The 22,600-nt window shown below is 45.4% G+C and overlaps 2 protein-coding genes across 5 annotated transcripts in view; both read left to right on the top strand.

The window, feature by feature from the left end:
* The first annotated feature begins 1,025 nt into the window (after positions 1-1,025).
* coch (coagulation factor C homolog, cochlin (Limulus polyphemus)) lies at positions 1,026-10,168 on the top strand. Its single transcript, XM_084013047.1, has 15 exons — positions 1,026-1,119; positions 3,603-3,644; positions 3,734-3,778; positions 4,252-4,408; positions 5,645-5,778; positions 6,028-6,099; positions 6,210-6,266; positions 6,343-6,490; positions 6,906-7,009; positions 7,295-7,521; positions 7,712-7,826; positions 8,426-8,569; positions 8,657-8,813; positions 8,907-9,001; positions 9,489-10,168. The coding sequence occupies exons 2-15, from the start codon at positions 3,611-3,613 to the stop codon at positions 9,659-9,661; spliced, it is 1,662 nt and encodes a 553-aa protein (XP_083869173.1). The 5' UTR covers positions 1,026-1,119; positions 3,603-3,610; the 3' UTR covers positions 9,662-10,168.
* A 1,495-nt stretch (positions 10,169-11,663) lies between these two features.
* ehd4 (EH-domain containing 4) overlaps positions 11,664-22,600 on the top strand; it is a 17,850-nt gene continuing 6,913 nt past the window's right edge. For all 4 annotated transcript variants that reach the window (XR_014597394.1, XR_014597395.1, XR_014597396.1 and 1 more), the window contains exons 1-3: positions 11,664-12,099; positions 14,410-14,586; positions 16,250-16,347. Coding sequence is in view for 1 of the 4 variants with exons in the window: in XM_084013048.1 (XP_083869174.1) it covers positions 11,870-12,099; positions 14,410-14,586; positions 16,250-16,347 (505 nt within the window). In the remaining 3 variants the exon portion in view is untranslated. The remainder of the gene's footprint in view (positions 12,100-14,409; positions 14,587-16,249; positions 16,348-22,600) is intronic.

Here is a 22,600-nt window from a genome sequence, read left to right on the forward strand (position 1 = left end):
ATTTGTTTTCCCACGCCGACCCTCGGGCCTCGCCGACATCACGGCGTCAACGCCAGAAACAAAACCACTCGGGGATTCAGTGACAGACGATGATCTACGTGACAAAGATGTCAAGTCATCTTATATCCACCCTTTGTGTCCCGGTGATGGAGCCGCTCCGGTCTCAGGACTCGGTTTGTAGTCCTGTTTTCCTTGTGGTTATCAACATTTGCAACGTCGTCCATTTCCGGTCCGGATGACCTTTTTAAAGAGACCCGTGACTGCACCAGAAGGGGGCGGGACTCGCGTTCGCACCAAACACAAAGCCAATTTTTAGCTTGAGGAAACGACCACCATCGCTGCTTTGTACATGTTGAAGTCCCAGATCCACCAGGAACCCAGACCCCGTCCTGTCTGTGTTCATGACATCATCATGACATCATCCAGAGATGCTCGGTGGATTTCACCAAGCTGGATCTAGCAAGACCCACGTGGACTGGTTCACCACAGCTGGAGGAACCCAGAATAAACTATTTATCTGTCATTTAATAATATTTAATGCAAGACCACAAGATAACTACTTTTTAAAATGCTGGTTTTCTGAATGGAGTCTGGTTGATGGGTGCTAGGCTACGCTAACATTGTAGCGGCTCCATCAACACTCCAAATAAGGTCATCTAGACATAAATACAGCCAAGACCTTGTTGTTTGGACCACAGCTTCTGGTTCCTCCACATAGTCTGGTCTGGTCTCTGGACTCATGTGAGCTACTATCTAGACCTCTGGGGGACCACAGACAGTCTCTGGTTTCTCCACATAGTCTGGTCTGGTCTCTGGACTAATGTGACGGCTTACAAACTAATAAAGTTTTCATTCATTTATTCCCCCCCCCCCCCTCTCTCTCTCTCTATCTGATATGTTACTGAAGCCCCTCCCACCTCCCCCTCTGATATCCCAACTGTAAGGTGTGTGTGTGTGTGTGTGTGTGTGTGTGTGTGTGTGTGAGAGCTTATTTAAAGGGCTGCCTCTCTCTCGCTGGGCGATCGACACCAGCTCTGTATCACCAGCTTACCGCCGGCTGCTTCCAGGGAATAAAGTCTGAATAGTTTTCCTGAGAGTCGACTGCTGAAGAAACAGCGGGTAAGAGGTTCCTGCTTCCTTTACGGACGGGATGAATGAATGACGGGATGAATGGATGACGGGATGAATGGATGACGGGATGAAGGGATGAAGGGATGACGGACTGATTGATTGGCTGATTCCAATCCAAACAGAGTGATTTCATTATACGTTCCCTGGCCGATGACTGATTGAAATGTGATTCGTTAAATAACTGACTGACCAATAGTCACAGTTTGCATCATTTGTGCTGGCTGGTGAACCAGTTAGATGGACCGGTTCACATCTGGTTCATGTTTAGACCTTGTCTGTTAACTGTTTACACTTTATGGTTAACTGGTAACCTTTTTAACTAGTGATTTACTGGTTATCTGCTAACTGGCTGACTAATCATTGGTGACTGCTGGCTGTTAACTGATGAACTCATCAGTTTACAAATAGATTCCTAGTTTAAAACAACCGTCTTCACTAATGGTTTACCTGTTTGTTGGCTGATTTCATGCAGTTTATTCTCATTTTCTATTCTCAATTTTGGTGAAATCTCCAATTTTGGTTCTTCACACGCTGAACTCCCAGATCCACCAGGAACCCAGACCCCGTCCTGTCTGGGTTCATGACATCATCCAGAGGGGCTCAGTGGATTTCACCAAGCTGGATTCACTGGATCTAGCAAGACCCACGTGGGCTGGTTCACCACAGCTGGAGGAACCAGAATAAAGTATTGATCTGTGATTTAATATCAATAACCAGATGAAAAGGATGCTGAAATAACTCCATAATGATGGTGATCAGTAAAAAGTGCTGAGTCATGCTTTGTTAGGTCTGTCTGCAAGATTACTTTTAAAACGCTGGTTTTCTGAATGGAGTCTGGTTGATGGGTGCTAGGCTACGCTAACATTGTAGCTGCTCCATCAACACTCCAAATAAGGTAATCTAGACATAAATACAGCAGAGACCTTGTTGTTTGGACCGCAGACGGTCTCTGGTTCCTCCACATAGTCTGGTCTGGTCTGGTCTGGTCTGGTCTCTGGACTCATGTGAGCTACTATCTAGACCTCTGGGGGACCACAGACTGCTACGATATGTTAGAATTATACTTCAGCGTCATTGCATTGATTTTGTTTTCAGTAACGTTGCGATGGAATTTAACATTTTTAAAAACTAACATTTTTAATTGCATTTGGTTTGAACACAGCTTTACATATAGAGACACTGACCTCTGGTGGCGTCTGCTGGTCGCTACAACACAACGCATCAACACACCATTGGAGAAACAGCAGCGTCTGGGATTCCATATACAAATATCACAATATTAAAGTAGCTTGATTACTTTACGTTACTTTTGGATTACCTCAATACCAGCTATGAAAATCACGATAAAAGATGAGAAATACATTTTGGGAAATTTCATGGGATGCCTTTCGGCAGACACAATAATCTGGGTATAATAGTAATAACGGTGTGCCAAATTTTCACCCAGTGAAAATGTTTTTCAACTCGTGAGCTAAAGTGTTCATCGTTATTCTCTTCTCAATAGTGGAGTAAGGTCTACCTGAGCAGAGTGAAGCTATCTGAAGCTAACGTTTGTTGTCAAAAGCTAACGTTAGTTTGTTGTCTAAAGCTCACGTTAGTTTGTTGTCAAAAGCTAACGTTAGTTTGTTGTCTAAAGCTAATGTTAGTTTGTTGTCAAAAGCTAACATTAGTTTGTTGTCAAAAACTAATGTTTTTTTTGTTGTCTAAAGCTCACGTTAGTTTGTTGTCTAAAGCTCATGTAAGTTTGTTGTCAAAAGCTAACGTTAGTTTGTTGTCTAAAGCTAATGTTAGTTTGTTGTCAAAAGCTAACGTTAGTTTGTTGTCAAAAACTAATGTTAGTTTGTTGTCAAAAGCTAACGTTAGTTTGTTGTCTAAAGCTAACGTTAGTTTGTTGTCTAAAGCTAATGTTAGTTTGTTGTCAAAAACTAATGTGAGTTTGTTGTCTAAAGCTCACGTTAGTTTGTTGTCAAAAGCTAACGTTAGTTTGTTGTCTAAAGCTCATGTAAGTTTGTTGTCTAAAGCTAACGTTGGTTTTGTCGTCAAAAGCTTATGTTGGTTTTGTCGTCTAAAGCTAACGTTGTTTTGTTGTCTAAAGCTAACGTTGGTGTTGTCATCTAAAGCTAACGTTGGTTTTGTTGTCTAAAGCTAACGTTGATTTTGTTGTCTAAAGCTAACGATGGTTTTGTTGTCTAAAGCTAACGATGGTTTTGTCGTCTAAAGCTAACATTGGTTTTGTTGTCTAACGTTGGTGTTTGTTGCTCTGAGCGATCCCATGTGAGTAGACGTTTAGGTGCTGCTGACGGTTTGAATCCTACGTATAAAGCTTCTAACTGGCCTGGTCGCGGCAACAATACCACACTAGCCAACTGTTGAGTGACTGGTTTCCTGGTTGTTTCCTGTATCGTGTACGGAGACATCGTTCTGATCACTTACCGTATGCACTTTTTTAATGGCTGTAATCTGTGTTTCAGGTGCAGAAATGTCTCAGATGTCTGTCCTCCTGCCTCTGATGGGTACGCTGCTCTTCTTCTTCTGTGGTATTTCATTTTGGCAGTCTGTCTTTCTTCGGGTTAATGTGATCTCTCTCTCTCTTTTTCTTCAGGCCTTTTCTTCTTGATCAACTCAACGTTTGGCTCAGAATCCAGCGGTCAGTCCTGAATCTGGTCTCTATCTTTCTGTTGATGCTGAAAGCTTCGTATCAGATCACATCCCGATAAAATTACATTCCCAAGGGAGAGTCTAAATCCCGCCCCTTCCTGTTGGACCGCGTGTCGGAAAAAAATTACGTATGGTCAGATACAAAATAATTTTTTGATCCTGTTTGAATTGTGCCATCAATGTTCACTCATGAGGTGTGTCAATTTAAAAGATCTATCTATCTATCTATCTATCTATCTATCTATCTATCTATCTATCTATCTATCTATCTATCTATCTATCTATCTATCTATCTATCTATCTATCTATCTATCTATCTGTTGTTATTGTTATTACTGTAACCCTTGGGTATAATGAATATAGCTCCCCCTTCAGGTTGTTTCTGATGGTATTTAAATCTAAAAAGATCATTATTGTTTTCTCCATCCTCCTTCACGAGTGCTGCTGTGTGTCATTGATCAGTGGCATACCCGGTGACCTGTGTGACCCGCGGAGCCGACCTGATGGAGGATGGCGTGGTGGTTCTGTGTCCTCCGGACTGCACCCAGTGGAGGGTGTCGGTGTTCGGGACGCGGGTCTACGCCGCCGTCTCCTCCGTCTGTGGCGCCGCCGTCCACAGGTGGGACTTTACCTCCTTCAACACCTGTCTCTGTTCCCTCGGTGTCAGCGCTTCACTGATGCTTTTACCTTCGTGCTGGTGGGCTGAAGTCCAGCTTGGCGGGTTAGGTGGAGGTTTGTAGGGGGTTTGGCCGGAGGGATCCACGGGGCCATTAATCTGGCCCCGTGGATCCCTCCTGCCACCGACAGCAGCTGCAGATGTGATATAATAATGAGTCCTGCTGTCTGCTGAACCTCAAAACAACACCAACACCATGAAGGAATGTGCAGGACTGAAGGATTAAGCTCTCAACCCTGAATGACCCCCTCCTTCCTCTGCAGAGGGCCCGGGGGGGGGGGACTCCTTCCTCCACTCCGGCTTCAGATCTCATCTCCCCGTCCTCGCTGTTTTTCTTTCTAACTCTTTGCTCTGAAGTCTCAATCTTTTCAGCCACATCGAACTTCCTGTTGCAGAGATGTTTCTGATGCAGAGACCCAGGGTGCTTTTATTGTACTTTTATCCCGTGTCCTTTCCCGGATCACATCAAGTTTTTATTGTACTTTCATAACGGGTCACATCACGTTTTTATTGTACTTTTATCACGTGTCCTTTCCCGGGTCACATTGAGTTTTTATTGTAGTTTCATCACAGGTCACATCATGTTTTTATTGTACTTTCATCACGGGTCACATCATGTTTTTATTGTACTTTTATCACATGTCCTTTCCCGGGTCACATAATGTTTTTATTGTACTTTTATCACATGTCCTTTCCCGGGTCACATAATGTTTTTATTGTACTCTTACTGTACCTGCTGAGACCTGGGAATGACTTGAGCTGGGAAACAGATGAGATGTGACGTGTTAATCCATGTGCTTTTAGGCTGTTACCTTTGGACGGAGCAGTCATGTGACTCGCGTTGTTTGGTCCAAATGCCAAGTCATTTTTCTTGGGCAAGTCAAGTCTCAGGTTAAGTCCCTTATAAGTGAACTGGCCGCAGATTAGTGGCTGAGAGTTTCGCAGCATTGTTAGCTGTTAGCTAAACACGCAATCCAAAACACCAAAAGTGAACAAACTGCCCCCCCGTAGATGTATCAGCATTGTGTCTACTGTTAGCTGTGAGCTTGTAGCCAATCATGAGCTTAATATGTAATACAAATAAATAAATTAAGAAAGAAAGGCTGAAAAAAGGGCCTGAGCGCTAATAAACCAGAATTGTCACCTCGTTTCATGTGTGAACGTGTCTCTGCTCCGTAGGGGGTTGCTGGGTCCGGCCGGCGGCACCATAAAGGTTCACAAGCTGCATGGACGACACAGCTACACAAGTTCCTACGCCCACGGCGTCCAATCACAGGCCCTGGCTCACTGGACCGCCTCCTTCAGCCTCACCAGTAGGTGGCGTCATGAGTATCCTCTGGCACTTTTATTGGTTTAAATGAAAATTACTCATCAGCTGGAGATGTTTCTACTGCCCCCTAGTGGAAGAATCAGCCACTTAGTGCAGCTCGAAATGTTTACCTCCTCTCATTAATAATGATAAACGTAAATACATGTTACTAAAAGTGAACATCGATTTGTGTGTGTGTGTGTGTGTGTGTGTGTGTGTGTGTGTGTGTGTGTGTGTGTGTGTGTGAGACCAGAGCCTGTTAACGTCCCACAGGAGTTGACCAGTGACACCAGCACCACGGCTCTGCCTGCAGCAGCACAACCAGGTAAATCATGCTGCAGGTCAGAGGTCAAGGGGTCAAGTCCGAGTCACAACACATGATGTGTGTGCGTGTGTGTGTGTGTGTGTGTGTGTGTGTGTGTGTTTGTGTTGCAGCAAAGAAACCAGTGAAGAAGCCGTCGGTGAAGAAAGGTCTGACAGGTGGAAATAAAGGTGCTGATTCCTCGATGTATGTGTTTATGTGGACTTAGAGATCGAACATGAACTCATCTTGCGTGTGCGTGTGCAGATTGTCAGATGGACATCGCCATGGTGATGGACAGCAGCAACAACATCGGGCAGCGGAGGTTCAGCCTGCAGAAGAACTTTGTCGCCAAATTGGCAGCCATGTTGAGAGTCGGATCAACGGGACCTCACGTGGGCCTGATACAAGCCAGGTCAGACAGACTACGGGGGGAGCCACGGGGTCCACTGGACTGCCATGGGACCTGATTACGGCTTTTATGTGCACGGTGGTCAGCGCTGAGAGAGAAATATAGCTTTCTAGCTAGCTAGCCAACCAAGGTAACGGCGGTGTTGGTGACGTATCAAGCTAAGTTGACTAGGTAGCTAGCCGAGCTAACGGCCGTGATGGTGACGTACCTAGCTAAGTTAGCCAGCTAGCCAAACAAGCTAACGGCCGTGTTGGTGACGTACCTAGCTAAGTTAGCCAGCTAGCCAAACAAGCTAACGGCTGTGTCGGTGATGAACGTTGTGTGAGACCAGAGTTGTAGTTCACGCTAAACTAAATGAAGTACTTGAAGTCCAGGCAGCTCCGTAGTACTGACATACTTCCACCTCGACTGTGTGCAGCGACTCTCCCAGGACCGAGTTCTTCCTCACCAACTACACTCAACCGAAAGAGCTGCTGTTTGCCATCAGAGAGCTGGTTTACCTGGGAGGAGACACCAACACAGGTAACACACACACACACACACACAGGTAACACACACACACACCAACACAGAGGTAACACACACACACACACACACCAACACACAGGTAGCACACAAACCAACACACAGGTAACACATCCATCAGAAAACAGCACTGCATGTGTAGCCCCCCCTCCAGGTCAGATTGTATTTAACTATAATGTAATATATTTTCCATCTTTTATATCATAATCAGATATTTTGCTCCTTCTGGGAACGACGTTTCAGCTTGACCCTAAATTGTCGTCTCGCTGACGTGGCATGTAGGTAAAGCCATGATGCACGCGGCGGAGACCTTCTTCACCCAGGAGAGCGGCGCGAGGCGGGGCCACCCGCGGGTGATGGTGGTGCTGGTCGACGGCTGGCCGTCCGACGACCTGGAGCAGGCGGCCATGTTGGCCAGAGAGTCCGGCATCAACGTCTTCCTGGTGTCTGTGGCCAAACCGGCACCCGAGGAGCACGCCATGGTGCGAGACCGGGACTTCATGAAGAAGGTGCACACAAAGCCGAGACGCTTCTGTAAACGGAGGCAGTGTTGCAGCATTACGCCCAAACTAAAGTTCTTCATAAACGGTGTCATAGTGGCACACCGAGGACTCTCCCCACGAAAAAAGGACCCTAATTAACTCCACATTGATGTCGTTTTAGTGCAGAGAAAACAACTTGTTTCTCTCCTTCCTGCAGGCGGTGTGCAGAGACAACGGTTTCTTCAGCTACCTGATCCCCAGCTGGTTCAGCACCACCAAGCACGTGAAGCCTCTGGCCCAGAAGCTGTGCTCGCTGGACAGCCTGCTTTGCAGTAAGTCACCATGGCAACACAGCCGCCGCTAGAACGCACTTCGGTCCAGCAGCTCGCTTCATCGGCGCACAGACAGAACTGGTCCACAAGAAGCTGCACACGGTGCTCTTAGCTTAGCTGATCTTAGTTTAGTTTAGTTTAGTTTAGCTCAGCTTAGCTTAGCTTAGCTTAGCTTAGCTTCGTTTAGTTTAGTTTAACTTAGCTTAGTTTATCTTAGTTTTGCTTAGCTGCTTAGCTTAGTTTATCTAAGTTTAGTTTAGTAGCTTAGCTTAGTTTAGTTTAGCTTAGCTTAGTTTATCTAAGTTTAGTTTAGTAGCTTAGCTTAGTTTAGCTTAGCTTTGTTTATCTAAGTTTAGTTTAGTTTAGCTTAGCTTAGCTTAGTTTAGCTTAGCTGATCTTAGTTTAGTTTAGCTTAGCTGATCTTAGTTGAGCTTAGCTTAGTTTACTTTAGCTTAGTTAAGTTTTGTTTAGCTTAGTTTAGACACCAGCAAGTACTGAAAAAAAAGCTGTTACTTGGCAAGAAAGAGACGGAAACACCCAGAGTTGGTGCAGGAATCTGTGGTGGTGAAAAGAAAAGGTCTAACGTGAATGTCTTGAAGGTAAAACCTGCTACAACTCGGTGAACGTGGGCTTTCTCATCGACGGATCCTCCAGCGTCGGAGACGGAAACTTCCAGCTGGTCCTGGACTTCCTGGCAGGGATTGCCCGGAGCTTCGATGTCTCAGACGTGGGCGCTCGCATTGGTCAGCCTCACAGTATGAAATGGATCGGGCTCACAGATTGATTAGGCGAGCTGATTGGCCCACCTGACATGTGTATTGGGTGTCCAGGTGCGGTGCAGTACACCTACGACCAGAGGCTGGAGTTCGGTCTGCTGGACTACTCCACCAAAGAGGACTCCGTCAGCGCCCTGAAGAGGATCCGCTACATGAGCGGAGGAACGGCCACTGGAGCCGCCATCAGCTACACCACTCAAAACCTGTTCAGGTAACGGGGGAGCTTTAAATATATATATGCAGGGAAATGTGACCAAATCATTGTGGAAAATGTCTAATTTTCTCTGATTTCTTTCTCCACCAGGCGGACGGGACCGGGCCGCAACTTCCTCATCGTGGTGACAGATGGCCAATCATACGATGACGTCACAGTCCCGGCGAGGACTGCACAGAAGCTAGGTGTGTGTTCGACTAAAAGCCAAGCAAATGTTCCCTAGTTTCACCAAGACCCACGTGGGCTGGTTCACCACAGCTGGAGGAACCAGAATAAAGTATTTATCTGTGATTTAATATCAATAAGCAGATGAAAATGATGCTGAAATAACTCCATCATGATGGTGATCAGTAAAAAGTGTTAAGTCATGATTTGTTAGGTCTGTCTGCAAGACCACAAGATTACTACTTTTAAAATGCTGGTTTTCTGAATGGAGTCTGGTTGATGGATGCTAGGCTATGCTAACATTGTAGCTGCTCCATCAACACTCCAAATAAGGTCGTCTAGACATAAATACAGCAGAGACCTTGTTGTTTGGACCACAGACAGTCTCTGGTTCCTCCACATAGTCTGGTCTGGTCTCTGGACTCATGTGAGGTACTATTGTAGACCTTTGGGGACATGCATGGTGTGAACACAGCTTTACTGAAATATCTCCCGTCCAATCACCAGGCATCACCATGTACTCAGTGGGCGTGGCCTGGGCGCCCCTTGATGACCTCAAAGCGATGTCATCAGAGCCAAAGGAAAGCCACACCTTCTTCACCAGAGAGTTCACCGGCCTCGCCGAGTTCGTCCCTCTGCTGGTCCGAGGCATCTGCCGAGACTTCACCGAGAACAACTAACACACACACACACACACACACACACACACACACACACACACACACACACACACACACACACACACACACACACACACACACACACACTCATGTATATATATAGTGTACACATATACCAACTAGTACAGATACATAATCCTGTATATAAAACACACACCACATAGAAAGACACACACATGTATACCTTTATATATATTTAATGAAGGAAATCACCAAACAACCAATCACCATCATCAATAATAGTAGTAACCAGAATCATTCAAATCATTTCAGTCAATTCAGGTACAAGTAGTAAAAAAAAAAAAGTAGTCAATTTCATTGATTTAGAATCCAGCTGATGTCAGAAGGAGCTCATTTAAAGCTTTACTTTATATAAAATCGATGCTAACCACAAGAATCGGATGTTCCGTCTCCGTGTAAACGATTCGGATGTTAAAAGATGCTTCTGTTACCGTTTTCTGTATTTATTGCCTGTTTTCTTTGTGTGTCTCAATAAAGACTCGTTTTTATGGCTTGTTCAGCGATGTCTGTTCAGGTAACCAGAGCTCTGAGATTGTGGTGTGGCGCCACCTGCTGGTCACCAAACTACAGGCTGCAAAGAAAAACAAGGATACAAAGAAACAAGGATACAAAACAAAAAAAACAAGGATACAAAGAAAAAAACAAGGATACAAGGAAACAAGTCCTGAGAGAAATGCATCCAGTCAGAAGACAAAACACATTTCACATTAGTTTATTATTACAGAGTGGTGTTAATAAAACAAGGTTTTACGGTAAAATCTTCCCGGTTATTCCCGGTAAGCTGCTTCGCATAGTTTGGATTTAGATCGTTGATATTTGGATTTTGTTATCTCTTCATTGGCATTTTTGTAAAACGTTCCATCCGTTTATATCTTCTCTTGAGCTTCCATACCAGGTGAGTTGCTCTCCGTGAAAGAGGAGAACATTGTGTTGAACATTAGACCTTTTTAAACCTGCTGTTTGTTCGTCAACAGAAGAAAATCAATACATCTCTGGGACCGCCCCCTTTCTGGTTACATCGGGATGACATCATCACTGTCCCTTTGCCCGTTGTAGCTGAGACCTTATGTGAAATGGGCTAACTAGTGAAAATTGTTTATTTCATCACATTTATTTCTTGTCAGACTTAATATGAAAAATTGTCTCTTTAAACCCCTGTTGCTTAGCAACAAGGGTACAACTTAATACGGGGCGTCAAACTAATGAATCTAGTATTACGATGAATTCGGCTGAAATAAAAGGAGACTTCATGCCAGACTTGAATGAAACTCTTGAATGAAACTCTTTAAAACCCGCTTGCTTAGCAACAAAGGTGAGGCTGTCAGGATTTCTTAAATACGCTTTTTTTCCAATGGAGTCCGGCGTGACATTCTCTTCTCTTCTCGACACCTTTCACAGTAGAAGTAAAAGTGCAGTAAAACCAGAGGAGCGCCCGCGCGCATGTGCGTGTGTGTGGTGCGTTGCCAGGTTTCTTCCAGCAGGGGGCGCTACAGACGTGGTGATGACGGTCGGAGCTCTGAATGACCTGCAGCCTCACACGACGTTGATTTATTTAAGAAAGCAAACGCGTTTAAAGAAAAACTGATTTTTCTAAACGTTTATCTGATATTAGAATGTGATTTTATTTGATATTGATTATTGACATTGTGATCAAATAGACTGGCTCGCCGATGAAGCCCACGGGACTCGGTTGAAAGCTTTGAACTATTTATTTTTTCAGCCGTCAATAAATATTTCATGCTCATTGAGAACTTAATTCAGAAATGACCAAATAATTATAATAATAAACAAATGCGTGCGCGTGCCTCTGTGTGCGGGTGCGTGCTTTGTTTTCGTCACAGGGGGAAGGGCGGTGCCCACCCCCCCCCCAGGTAGGCTCACCAGCAGAGTCAGGTCACACGTCACCACAAACACGCGCACAGAGAGGGGCAGTGTGCTCAAAGCAGCGGAGACTCCCAGGTGTCAGACTCACGCACACGCGCGCGCGCACACACACACACACACGCACACACACACGCTTCCCTCCGCTCAGTCAGGAGGAGCGACGGAGTCGAGCAGCAGCCGAGAAGCAGCGGGAGCGTTGTTGGGAAACATCGAAACAGGGAAGTTGGAGTCGAGCGCGTCAGTGTCAGCGGTGCAGAAGTGAGTCCTGGTCCTTGGTCCTTCGTCCTGGTCCTCGTCCTCGGCATGTTCAGCTGGGTGAAGCAGGAGCAAGGTGGACGCAACAAGGAAGGGGAGATGTACCAGACCGTGACGGAGGGGCTGCAGAGCCTCTACCTGAAGAAGCTCCAGCCGCTGGAGGAGACCTACCTCTTCCACGACTTCCACTCCCCGGCGCTGGAGGCCGCCGACTTCCAGAGCAAGCCCATGGTGCTGCTGGTGGGCCAGTACTCCACCGGGAAGACCACCTTCATCAGGTAGGACGCGCGCTCATTATTCACTATCGGGCGTTTCGATCAATTTGCAGCCTCCGTGTGGAAACCTGCCCTCCCGTCGGCCGACAGGAGCGGCAACGCGTGTTTGGAACACGTCAGCCCGACGCGTCGGGGTTTCTGCTGAAATTCGGCCGACATTAAAAACCTACAAAGCCGCTTTGTATTGAATGAAAAGGTAGTTTGTACGATGCGTCTGCGCGTCCCGGTTGAATGCGGCTATAAAAGCAACATACAAAAAAACGACTTGAAATATAATTTAAAATAGTTCTGCGTGATTCCCGATGAAGCCGAAGTGCATTGTGTGACGTAAGTGAGTCCAGCATCCGTCCAGTCTCTCTCTCTCTCTCTACAAACAGCGAGAAAGCCCTTAAAAAGTTGATTTTCCCAATGGAGTTTGGCGTGCTTTCACCTTGGCGGGTGGTTGGGGCAGTTTATGGGCTGTTTATTGTGGAAGCACAGTGTTTTGACCCCTGGAGAGCCAGCTGAGACTCATGGGTACTGTAGTATTAGTAAACACGAGGTGTATGGGATGACCGTGTCCTCTGTATGAGACTTCCTCTCTGTGTTTCTTTCTGTGGAACTGATCTGCCATTGTTCCACGGACCGTCCCTTTATTCTGTCCTGGCAGCCGCTGGTGATATTTCCTGCATCATCCAGGAGGACTGGAGCAGGACAGTTCACCTCCAGGAGTGGAACAGTCCACCTCAGGGAGTGGAACAGTCCACCTCAGGGAGTCAAACCCCCAACTTTGATTCATGAAAGCTGCATGTGAGACTCATGTTTTCTGCCTGGAGGCTGGCAGGGCATCACGAGTTAAAGAGCTGACCCGCTGCACCCCCCTGCACACACACAGATTCCCCACATTCAGCCACTACGAACGCTGTGTTTCTCTCACACATCTGCAGATCAATATTTCCTCGTTAACTCAATCAGACCAGTGACATCACATCCTGTTTGGGTAACGTGGTCAGAAGGAAGGCTCCGGCTCCGTCGCAGCTGATTCTCGGACTCAGTTAATTGAATGGTGGATGGTTGCAAAGGGAGACGGGTAACTCTGCCAGACTTCATATGAAATGTGGCCGTTTAAAGCTCCTCCGAGTCAGACGAATGAATGCGCTGTGATGATACATTTTGGAGCGTGCGGGTCGGCAGTTGCAGAGGATTTGAATGTGCATCTCATCAGCAACAGTGATGTCATAGATGAAGTGTGTGTCGGGCTAAGGAATTGAACCTGAGTCGTTCTCCACTAAATAGAGAGGGGACCTTACATGGGCAGATTTTTCAGGGGACTTTGGTGTAACTTTCTGTATTGACTTTATATGAAAAACTACATTTTTTAAAGCCGTCTTCTGGCTTAACAACCATGAGACACATGTGGCGGAGCATCATAAAGACCCCCCCCCCCCAAAAAAAAAGAAAACTCTGTTCATCAGAGTGTCCTTGAATGCAGCAGGCAGCTGTGTGTTTTCTGCTGGATGACCACATGTCCACCATGATGGATCATTGATCCCCAAAAGGCTTCATGTATCTGTTAAGAGAGAGAGAGAGAGAGAGAGTGTGTGTGTGTGTGTGTGTGTGTGTGTGTGTGTGTGTGTGTGTGTGTGTGTGTGTGTGTGTGTGTGTGTGTGTGTGTGTGTGTGTGTGTGTGTGTGTGTGTGTGTGTGTGTGTGTGTGTGTGTGGTACAAACAGTTGAACGTTTTGGCAGCAAACCAGTCCAGCAGAACTGACCTGCAGTCAGTTTATATCTAAGACGAGCTGCAGAGTGCTGCTGCTTCAGTGTGTGTGTGTGTGTGTGTGTGTGTGTGTGTGTGTGTGTGTGTTTTCCAGTACCGAGGCCCCACCCTGCCCCGAGGAATGCTATGAATCATGGGAACTGAGAAGAATGCTATGAATCACGGGAAGCGGTTGCCAGTAAATTGCAGAGTAGACATGTTTTTCATTGGTTCTTCTTCTACGACAGCGGTTAAAGGGCGCGGCCTCTGATTGGTCCACACCTGTCGACTCGTAGGGCGCCCTTCACCTTCGTGTTTCTATGAACTTGATTCTGTGGCTTTCTGTCCAGAGTGGAGCTTTGTCAATAAAGTTTTGTTGTTTGTTGTTTTTTTTTTGGAGAGATCAGCGACCCCGCAGTCTTCTTCTGTGTCTTCCTTCCTTTCTCACTTGTCTTTGACAAACTGTGTGAGATGAAAGGAAACGTGGGAAATGTAGTGTGTGAGACAGCCGGGGCTAAAGAACTACATCTCTCTCTCTCTCTCTCTCTCTCTCTCTCTCTCTCTCTCTCGCCCCCTAAGGTACCTGTTGGAGCAGGATTTCCCGGGGATGCGGATCGGTCCGGAGCCGACCACCGACGGCTTCATCGCCGTGATGTACGGCGAGAACGAGGGCGTCGTCCCCGGCAACGCTCTGGTGGTCGACCCCAAGAAGCCGTTCAGGAAGCTCAACGCCTTCGGAAACTCCTTCCTCAACAGGTAAACACACACAAGCACACACACAAGCATGCACACACACACACACACACACACTGAGATCCTGGCAGCTCCTCACACTCCTGGTCACTGCGTTCCTCAAAACATTCACAACCCAGGAAATGACCCCTCCACTCCTGACTGACATGTACACACACACACACACACACACACACACACACACACACTCAGACTTCGAAGCGAGGGTTTAAATTTAGCTAAAAACTGTCCGTCCAAACGTATTTCCTCTGTCCATAAATATTTCTAAGAGTGGCAGCAGGAAGTGGAGGGACAGTCTGCCGTTGAGCTGTGTGTGTGTGTGTGTGTGTGTGTGTGTGTGTGTGTGTGTGTGTGTGTGTGTGTGTGTGTGTGTGTGTGTGTGTGTGTGTGTGTGTGTGTGTGTGTGTGTGTGTGTGTGTGTGTGTGTGTGTGTGTGTGTGTGTGTGTGTGTGTGTGTGTGTGTGTGTGTGTGTGTTTGTGAGAGAGATCCCACCTCGTCCCGGTGTGATGGAGGAACCATGATAACTTATTGTTTCCAGAGGGAAGTGTGTGTGCGTCACCACGTGTCGGCGCGGCCGTTTTGTTTTTTCCCGCTGCGTTCTCGGCTAAATTTAACTTTATATTTATGACGAGGGGGACAGCGGGGTCTCTCACACACACACCTTCAAAGAACTGTTTTTAAAAAGCATAAGCAGGACGGGGTTAGCGTCGCTAACGACTACATCGATGAGAACGACCAAACACGAACTCTCCGAAAATCAGTTTGCAAGAAAGTTCTCAATAAAACAGGAAATTATCAGTGCTTTTATATATATATATATATATATATATATATATATATATATATATATATAAATAAAGTTTTATAAATATTTATAAATATATATATATATCGTCGTATGATTCAGTTTAGTGTGAAACCGCTCAGTGAACTATGTTTCTAGTCTCACACACCACACAGGGTTGGTACTGGTGCTGGAAATCCTTGAAAGCACTTGAATTTTAGTGTGGTGTTTTCAAGGTTTGAAAAGTGCTTGGATTTAGACTAAAGTGCTTGAAATGTGTGTTCTATGTGATAACATCTATGATAGAACAGAGAAAAGAAGATCTCCATATTTGAGGGACTGAAAACGGCATTTTCTGACATTTCTTTATGAAAAATGACTTTTGATGATGAACAGATGATGAAAATAGTTGGTGATTATATTTCTGTGGATCTGTTAGTGGAATTAGTTTTCCTTTCATTTGTGGTCCTTCTGTAAAAAGCTGTCTCCAAACATCATGTTGGTTGTTTAGAGGACAATAACATCTCATTTAATGTGATGAACAAGTGACATAATAAGTAGACTGAATACTGACCATTGTGTTGATACAAATATGGAGTTTACCACAGCTGGAAGGTGCTGGAAAAGCATGGAAATGCACCTTGAAATGCTTGAAAAGTGCTTGAATCTGATTTGGAGAAGCAGTAGGAACCTTGCGAACACAACGTACATCACCAACAAGGCCGTTAGGTCGTCTTGCTAGCTAGCTAGCTGGCTTAGCTACGTTCCATCACTAATGTTATTTTTTTCTGAAATATGGGGCATATTGCAAGGGGGTGGGGCTTAGCCTCTGTATATTTTTCCCCCGCTAACAACCCGTTCCCGTCTCACTGTGTGTTCAGGTTCATCTGCTCTCAGATGCCCAATCAGGTTCTTCAGAGCATCAGCATCATCGACACGCCCGGTATCCTGTCTGGAGAGAAACAGCGAATCAGCAGAGGTAATGAACTGTGTGTGTGTGTGTGTGTGTGTGTGTGTGTGTGTGTGTGTGTGTGTGTGTGTGTGTGTGTGTGTGTGTGTGTGTGTGTGTGTGTGTGTGTGCGTGTGCGTGTGTGTGCGTGTGAGAGCTGACTAAGCTGTTGATCCCTTTGTGTCGTTGTGTCGTTGTGTAACGGTCCTTGAGATTCTTCCACTTCCTCATATTGTGTGAAGTCAAACGGCTCCTCGGCCGTCCGTCAGTTTAACTGCAGCGTTTAACGCCGCTCAGAGGTCAGAGGTCACGGTCTCCTGACGGATCATCAGTGCAGCTCTACAGTCGCTCCAGCCTCTCAACTATTATATTATTATTATATTATCTTATAGAGAGGCTCCCGTCCCCTTTTCCTGTGCACCGCCATGGGACCTTATTTCGGAAAAAATATGTACGATAGTCCATCTGAGCATCTTCCAGGTTCTTTGTCTCCAGAAGATACGTCAAATTATGTTTTTACTTGTTATAAAAGCTTCAATAAGCAAAACACCTGGTAGACGAATAAACCAGGTGTGTGATATAATAATGAAGAAGGTAAATCTTTAATGTGTCTGAGTTAAGCTAGGCTGTCACTCACGTGACCTCCCCCATTTTCTAAATTCCTCTGGGGTTCCCCTGGTAACCCCTTCTTTCACATCACAATGCTAAGAACTGTGGGTAATTCCCTCGGGCAAATTCTGCATCGATGCTGACTTACAGGAAGTGGGGCTTAAAGGGTTCAGAAAGTCCGTGAGCGAGCCCTCATGGACCTGGCCATGTGACACGGGGGACAGACCTGACTTAACGGGGTCGATCTGTGAGTTTGGATGTTGAGATTAGGCCATGGTGGTGGCCGTGAAAAACAAGATGGCGACCGCCAAAAGTCAAGATGGCAACTGTCAAAATCCATGATCATGACAGCTAGAAACCAAGATGCTGACAGCTAGAAACCAAGATGGCGACAGCTAGAAACCAAGATGGCGACGGCTAGAAACTAAGATGGCGACAGCTAGAAACCAAGATGGCGACAGCTAGAAACCAAGATGGCGACGGCTAGAAACCAAGATGACGACGGCTAGAAACCAAGATGGCGACGGCTAGAAACCAAGATGCTGACAGCTAGAAACCAAGATGGTGACAGCTAGAAACCAAGATGGCGACAGCTAGAAACCAAGATGGCGACGGCTAGAAACCAAGATGGTGATAGCCAGAAACCAAGATGGCGACGGCTAGAAACCAAGACGGCGATGGCTTTATGACAACTGGAATATGTTCATGATACAGTATGTGCTGCAGATGTATATTCCTGGTCCCCAGCAGATGAATCCTAATGATTTGGTTAAAACTTGATCTTCCTCAACAGAAACATAAAAAAATAACAACCGGGCATATTTTCTGGATTTGTAATGACACCATGAGCACTAGTTTTTCATAGTAAAACGTTCTTGTGAAGATCTTCATCCCTCTTTTCTCTCGCTTCCTGTTTTGTCTCTCGGCTGGTTTCCTGTGACGGATCCCTGCTGCCGATCGTTACCCTCGAGAGTTTCTAAATGGAGATGTGAAACCAGAGAAATTGATTGATGACATTCACTCACAAATAGAGCGATCTATGTTTTTAATCATCTACCAATAATAATGTGTAGTGCAGCCTATAGTGCCATGTATAACAATACTATGTAATGATGGATGGATACAATGCCAAACCATTAAAATAATAATTGTTGACGGATTCAAATTTTAATTCTACACAATCTCACATTAACACAACAATTGACATTTATATTTGCTTAACATATGTTGTATACATATTAAGGTGGATTTTAGACTTATTTTAAATTTTGGAAGAAATAAAAGTTGAGTAGCATCGTTAGGTTACCATTTACCTGAGGTGTCGTTATTCTGCTCTCAGTATCGATTTCGCTTGCAGGTGGAATGAATGTCGTGTTTTCTCCGCTTCCATGGCAACGACGCAGCTACCGTGAAGCGGTTGAACGTTACCCAGCTGGAGCCTGACGTGTCTCGCCTTAACAAACGGTCGTTCACTGCCTTTTGATTTATGTTCAGTTTCAGTAGAATATTTAACCACTTTTAATGTTAACTGAACCCTAAATAAACGTGCGGATGAGGAGGAAGCAGAACTTTGGTACATTTCTGGTGGTGATGGCATGTTTCTTTCGTGCTCTACCGGCGCCTTCTGCTGCTCCCGGCCTGGATGACGGCATCAGTTAAAGGCCTCAGCTGGATGGGTGGAGAGAGGGAGGGAGGGAGGCTGACAGGAAGCAGGAGAAGGGCGTTCCCTCCATCTGGAAACACTTACAGAGCTGCTCTAAAAAGAATTCCTCCTGAAGACGTTCAACACTCGATCACATGGAGGATGGCTGACGGTGGCAGCGGCACATTGAACTGGTTCAGTGAGATCACAGCTCCTGCTCTCCAACTATGTACAAGTACACGTGTGTGTTCTGCAGCTGCTTTTGCAGTACACAGATTTTATTTTGCTGCCCACTGTGTCGGGGTGTCGACCTCCATGTCTGTTTTTGTCACGTGGGATTTGTAGAAGATCACGCGTGAGTTCAGACTGGTTCATCACCAGTAACGGTTTGTATCGGACGTTTTTGGTACAGGACGTTCGGTTTGGTGTGCGTTATCAGGTAGATGCCGAACCATGACCCCAAAACCAAAGGTACTTCCCAATCCGTGACCCAAACTCCTAGATATGTACCGAAACATGACCCAAAAACCAAAGGTATCTACTGAACTGCTACCCAAAACCAAAGGTATCTACCGAACTGCTACCCAAACCCAAAGATATGTACCAAACCGTGACCCAAAAACCAAACGTATCTACCGAACCATGACCCAAAACTAAGATGTGTACCAAACCGCAAACCAAAATCCAAAGGTATCTACCAAACTACCCCAAATCCTAGATATGTGCCGAACCGTGCCCCAAAAACCAAAGGTATGGAAGTACAAACGTGCCACTAAATGGCGGATATGGGTTGTTCCTCTGTGTTTAATGTAAACATTACAGTTGCATGTTTGGCTGCAGACTGTCTGCAGGGTGGAGCTGCTTGTTACCCGGTAGGCTGATGTGGTTCAGATGTAGTTCAGACCGGTCTGGTGGAGTCCGACTGCAGCATCACTTTTAATTCCATGCAGTAACTTCATCTAATTTCTTCCCTCGTTCTTTCCTGTTTCTGGGGTTTAGATCTCTGCATTACGTTGAGTCATTGTTGGACCGGTGCCTTTCTTACTTAAACTCTTAAATCCGACAGCGTGTCCTCCTGGGATTTCAGCCAGTAGTCCCTCCCTTCTTCCCCTGACTCTGTCCTCCTCTGTCCCACCCTCTCCAGTCCAGTCCAGGTTTGTGGTTTCACTGGTCTGCTTCAGTCCTGGTCCAGTAAGTGAACTCAGTGACCCACATCACATCACTGCCCTACAGTGCTGTTTATTATTAATTGAAGGAATATTTTGTCTCTGTTACACAGAGCCAGGCTAACGGTTTCTCTCCGGTTCCAGTCTTGTTTTGCCAGTGTTGTGAGGTCCTGCAGGTCTCCACTTCGTATCCTATACACGTTTATGTGTGTGAGCGGTGAAGTTGGTTGTTTTTTAGTGTTTTTAGATTTTCTGTGTGTTTGCTTGGTCATCACAGTCATTCATGAGGAAGGAAATTGTTACTCTGCAGTTTCAGTACAAAGTAGGAAAGAGTGTGAATGAAACCAAACATGAACGCCATCATGAAAAGCAACAACACTCCTCAAACTCAACCTATTCAGTCCCGTTTCCTCTTCTGAACACATTTGTTTTCCAGGACTTTGAATACAGTGAAGTGGCGGCACTAAAGAGGAAGCAGTATTGTTGGACTGAAGGTGTTTCCCTTCTAACAGGAAGTGGAACAAGCAAAGTAATCAGTTGTCCTGTAATAGAGAACTGTTAATAAAGCCTTGTCCGTCAGCTGCGATGCGTCTCCTAGGCGCAGGGCGTTTCCCAGCTAACCGCTCTCACTCACTCACTCGCTCGCCCACTCACTCAGCGTCTGGTCTCCTGGAACAAACACCTGAGCCGGCAGGTGTAACCCGACGCCGGGGGGGAGGGGGGGTGCTTCCTGACGCATCCCGCATCATTTATTCATGACTCCGGGATGGAAAACACCCGACGCAGCACAAATGACAACCTGAAGGGGCGAAAGCTCCGGAAACAATTGTAACACAAAGAGCAGTTTATTTAACGGGGTCCTCAGATAACAGAAAGGGGAAATGTAGACAGGTACATCATAACCTTCCTTCAGACCCCGACACAGCGTTAATGGTTACAGCCTCAGTGAATCCCTCTTCGGCCCGAGAGCTAGCACTCGCTGCAACTCACGAAGAAGTTTCACAAAGTTATTTTGATATGTTTGATGTATTATCGGAACGTGCATTAAAAAAGTTTTAAAGAAAAACTTGATGAAACGATATCACCTAGTTAAAAAAAAAAACAATAAAATAAAAATGAACGTATCACACAAAAACAGGGATGATGTAATATCCGAACCACAGAAACGGATTTGACGTTTCCAGCAGATGGTGTCCGATAGATTTATATCTGTTCCCCGAGAACGGATGAACCAAACACGATCCGTCTTTCCAGTCGCAAATTTCTTTTTAAGTAAAGTTTTTTTTATCGCATTAGAGTACGAAAACTGGAAAATCTGATTAAAGTTCCTCTGTTTTTTACAGTGGGTGGTGGTTTGAGTTTTTTGTGTTTTAGCTACGGCATTCTCCAACATGCGGGTTTCAGTTTCAGTTAGTTGCATTCTGCATCCTCGCCACTAGATGAATCATGTCGAACCAGAAGTTGTTTTCTTCTCAGAAACTAAGATTTAGGAAATCTAAAACGTTCCTCCACAGTTCTCCAACTAAGTATTCTGTGTGTACTTCTGAGACATTATAACCAGTTTTGACAGGTTTGTTGTTTTTGATTTGAGGGGATTTTCTTTTCTGTTCATCTCATGTTTATGCTGGTGGATATTGTTTTTAATGGTTTCTGCATGTTTCTGGTTTTGGTTTGTTTCAGGGTTTTTTATTTAATAATATATTTATTTGTGTGGGTTGGTTTTGATTTTCTGTGATGGACTGTAGATTTTCTTTGAGATTGCTTCATTGTTTGGTTTATATTGATTGAATGTAAAGAACAATGTACTTTATTTATTTTCATATAAATAGGATATTTAATGATATAATGATGGGCGTGTTTTGGTTTGCGTCTGTTTTTGATCTGAAAGCAGCCTGAGAGCGGCTGTGTGTGTGTGTGTGTGTGTGTGTGTGTGTGTGTGTGTGTGTGTGTGTGTGTGTGTGTGTGTGTGTGTGTGTGTGTGTGTGTGTGTGTGTGTGTGTGTGTGTGTGTGTGTGTGTGTGTGTGTGTGTGTGTGTGTGTGTGTGTGTGTGTGTGTGTGTGTGTGTGTGTGTGTGTGTGTGTGTGTGTGTGTGTGTGTGTCCACAAACACTGGCAGGTGTGTGTCGCCCTGCAGCGATGTTGTGAGTGTGGACAACAGCAGCTCGGTGTTTAATGTCTAGGTTGAATTCATCGACGGATTTCTTGTTCAAATGTTGATTTTAAACAACCGGGAGGGAAAGTTTGCATGGTGATGTGTTTACTGAAGGGGGGTGTGTGTGTGTGTGTGTGCGTGTGTGTGTGTGTTTAAAGGTGACCTACAAGACAAATACTAAACTGCATCAGAGGACACATCAAACTGCCAGCTTTGTTTAATATTCATTTAGCTCTCACCATTCATAAGCAAGTATATATGTGTGAATATATATATATATATATACATAAACTTGTAAAAAAAACTGTAGAAATGTACTATGTGTCATAGGGATACTTTTACTTTCTCCTTTGAGCAAATTTCAGTACGAAGTATTCAGTACGAGTAAAGAAGTAGAATCTGTACTTCTACTTTGACTCTGAACACACGTATGTGTACTTGTACTGCAGTAGAAGTATGTGTACTTGTATGGCAGTTGAGAACGTCTCTGAATACTAAAACGGGAGAATAGCAGCAGCGGTGGATCAGAGAGAGTCTGTTTGTGCAGCAGTAGAAACCTGAGCAGCTTCAGTTCAAGTCTCTGTTAGTTTCCAGCTCAGAGCCCAACACCACCCGGCTCTGCAGGAGCCACACCCAGACCTGGTGTGGTACGTCTATGACGTACCACACCCTACATTCTCTGCTGGCCACCAGGGGGCGACTCCTCTCTGGTTG

The sequence above is a fragment of the Eutrigla gurnardus genome (assembly GCF_963514095.1).
Source record: "Eutrigla gurnardus genome assembly, chromosome: 7".
NCBI lineage: Eukaryota > Metazoa > Chordata > Actinopteri > Perciformes > Triglidae > Eutrigla > Eutrigla gurnardus.

Bases quoted from the DNA above. Each gene is read 5' to 3' on its own strand.
- coch (XM_084013047.1), top strand. From the start codon at position 3,611: ATGTCTCAGATGTCTGTCCTCCTGCCTCTGATGG. The intron at 3,779-4,251 runs GTCAGTCCTGAA...GTCATTGATCAG, and splicing joins GTTTGGCTCAGAATCCAGCG to TGGCATACCCGGTGACCTGT. The intron at 7,827-8,425 runs GTAAGTCACCAT...AATGTCTTGAAG, and splicing joins GCTGGACAGCCTGCTTTGCA to GTAAAACCTGCTACAACTCG.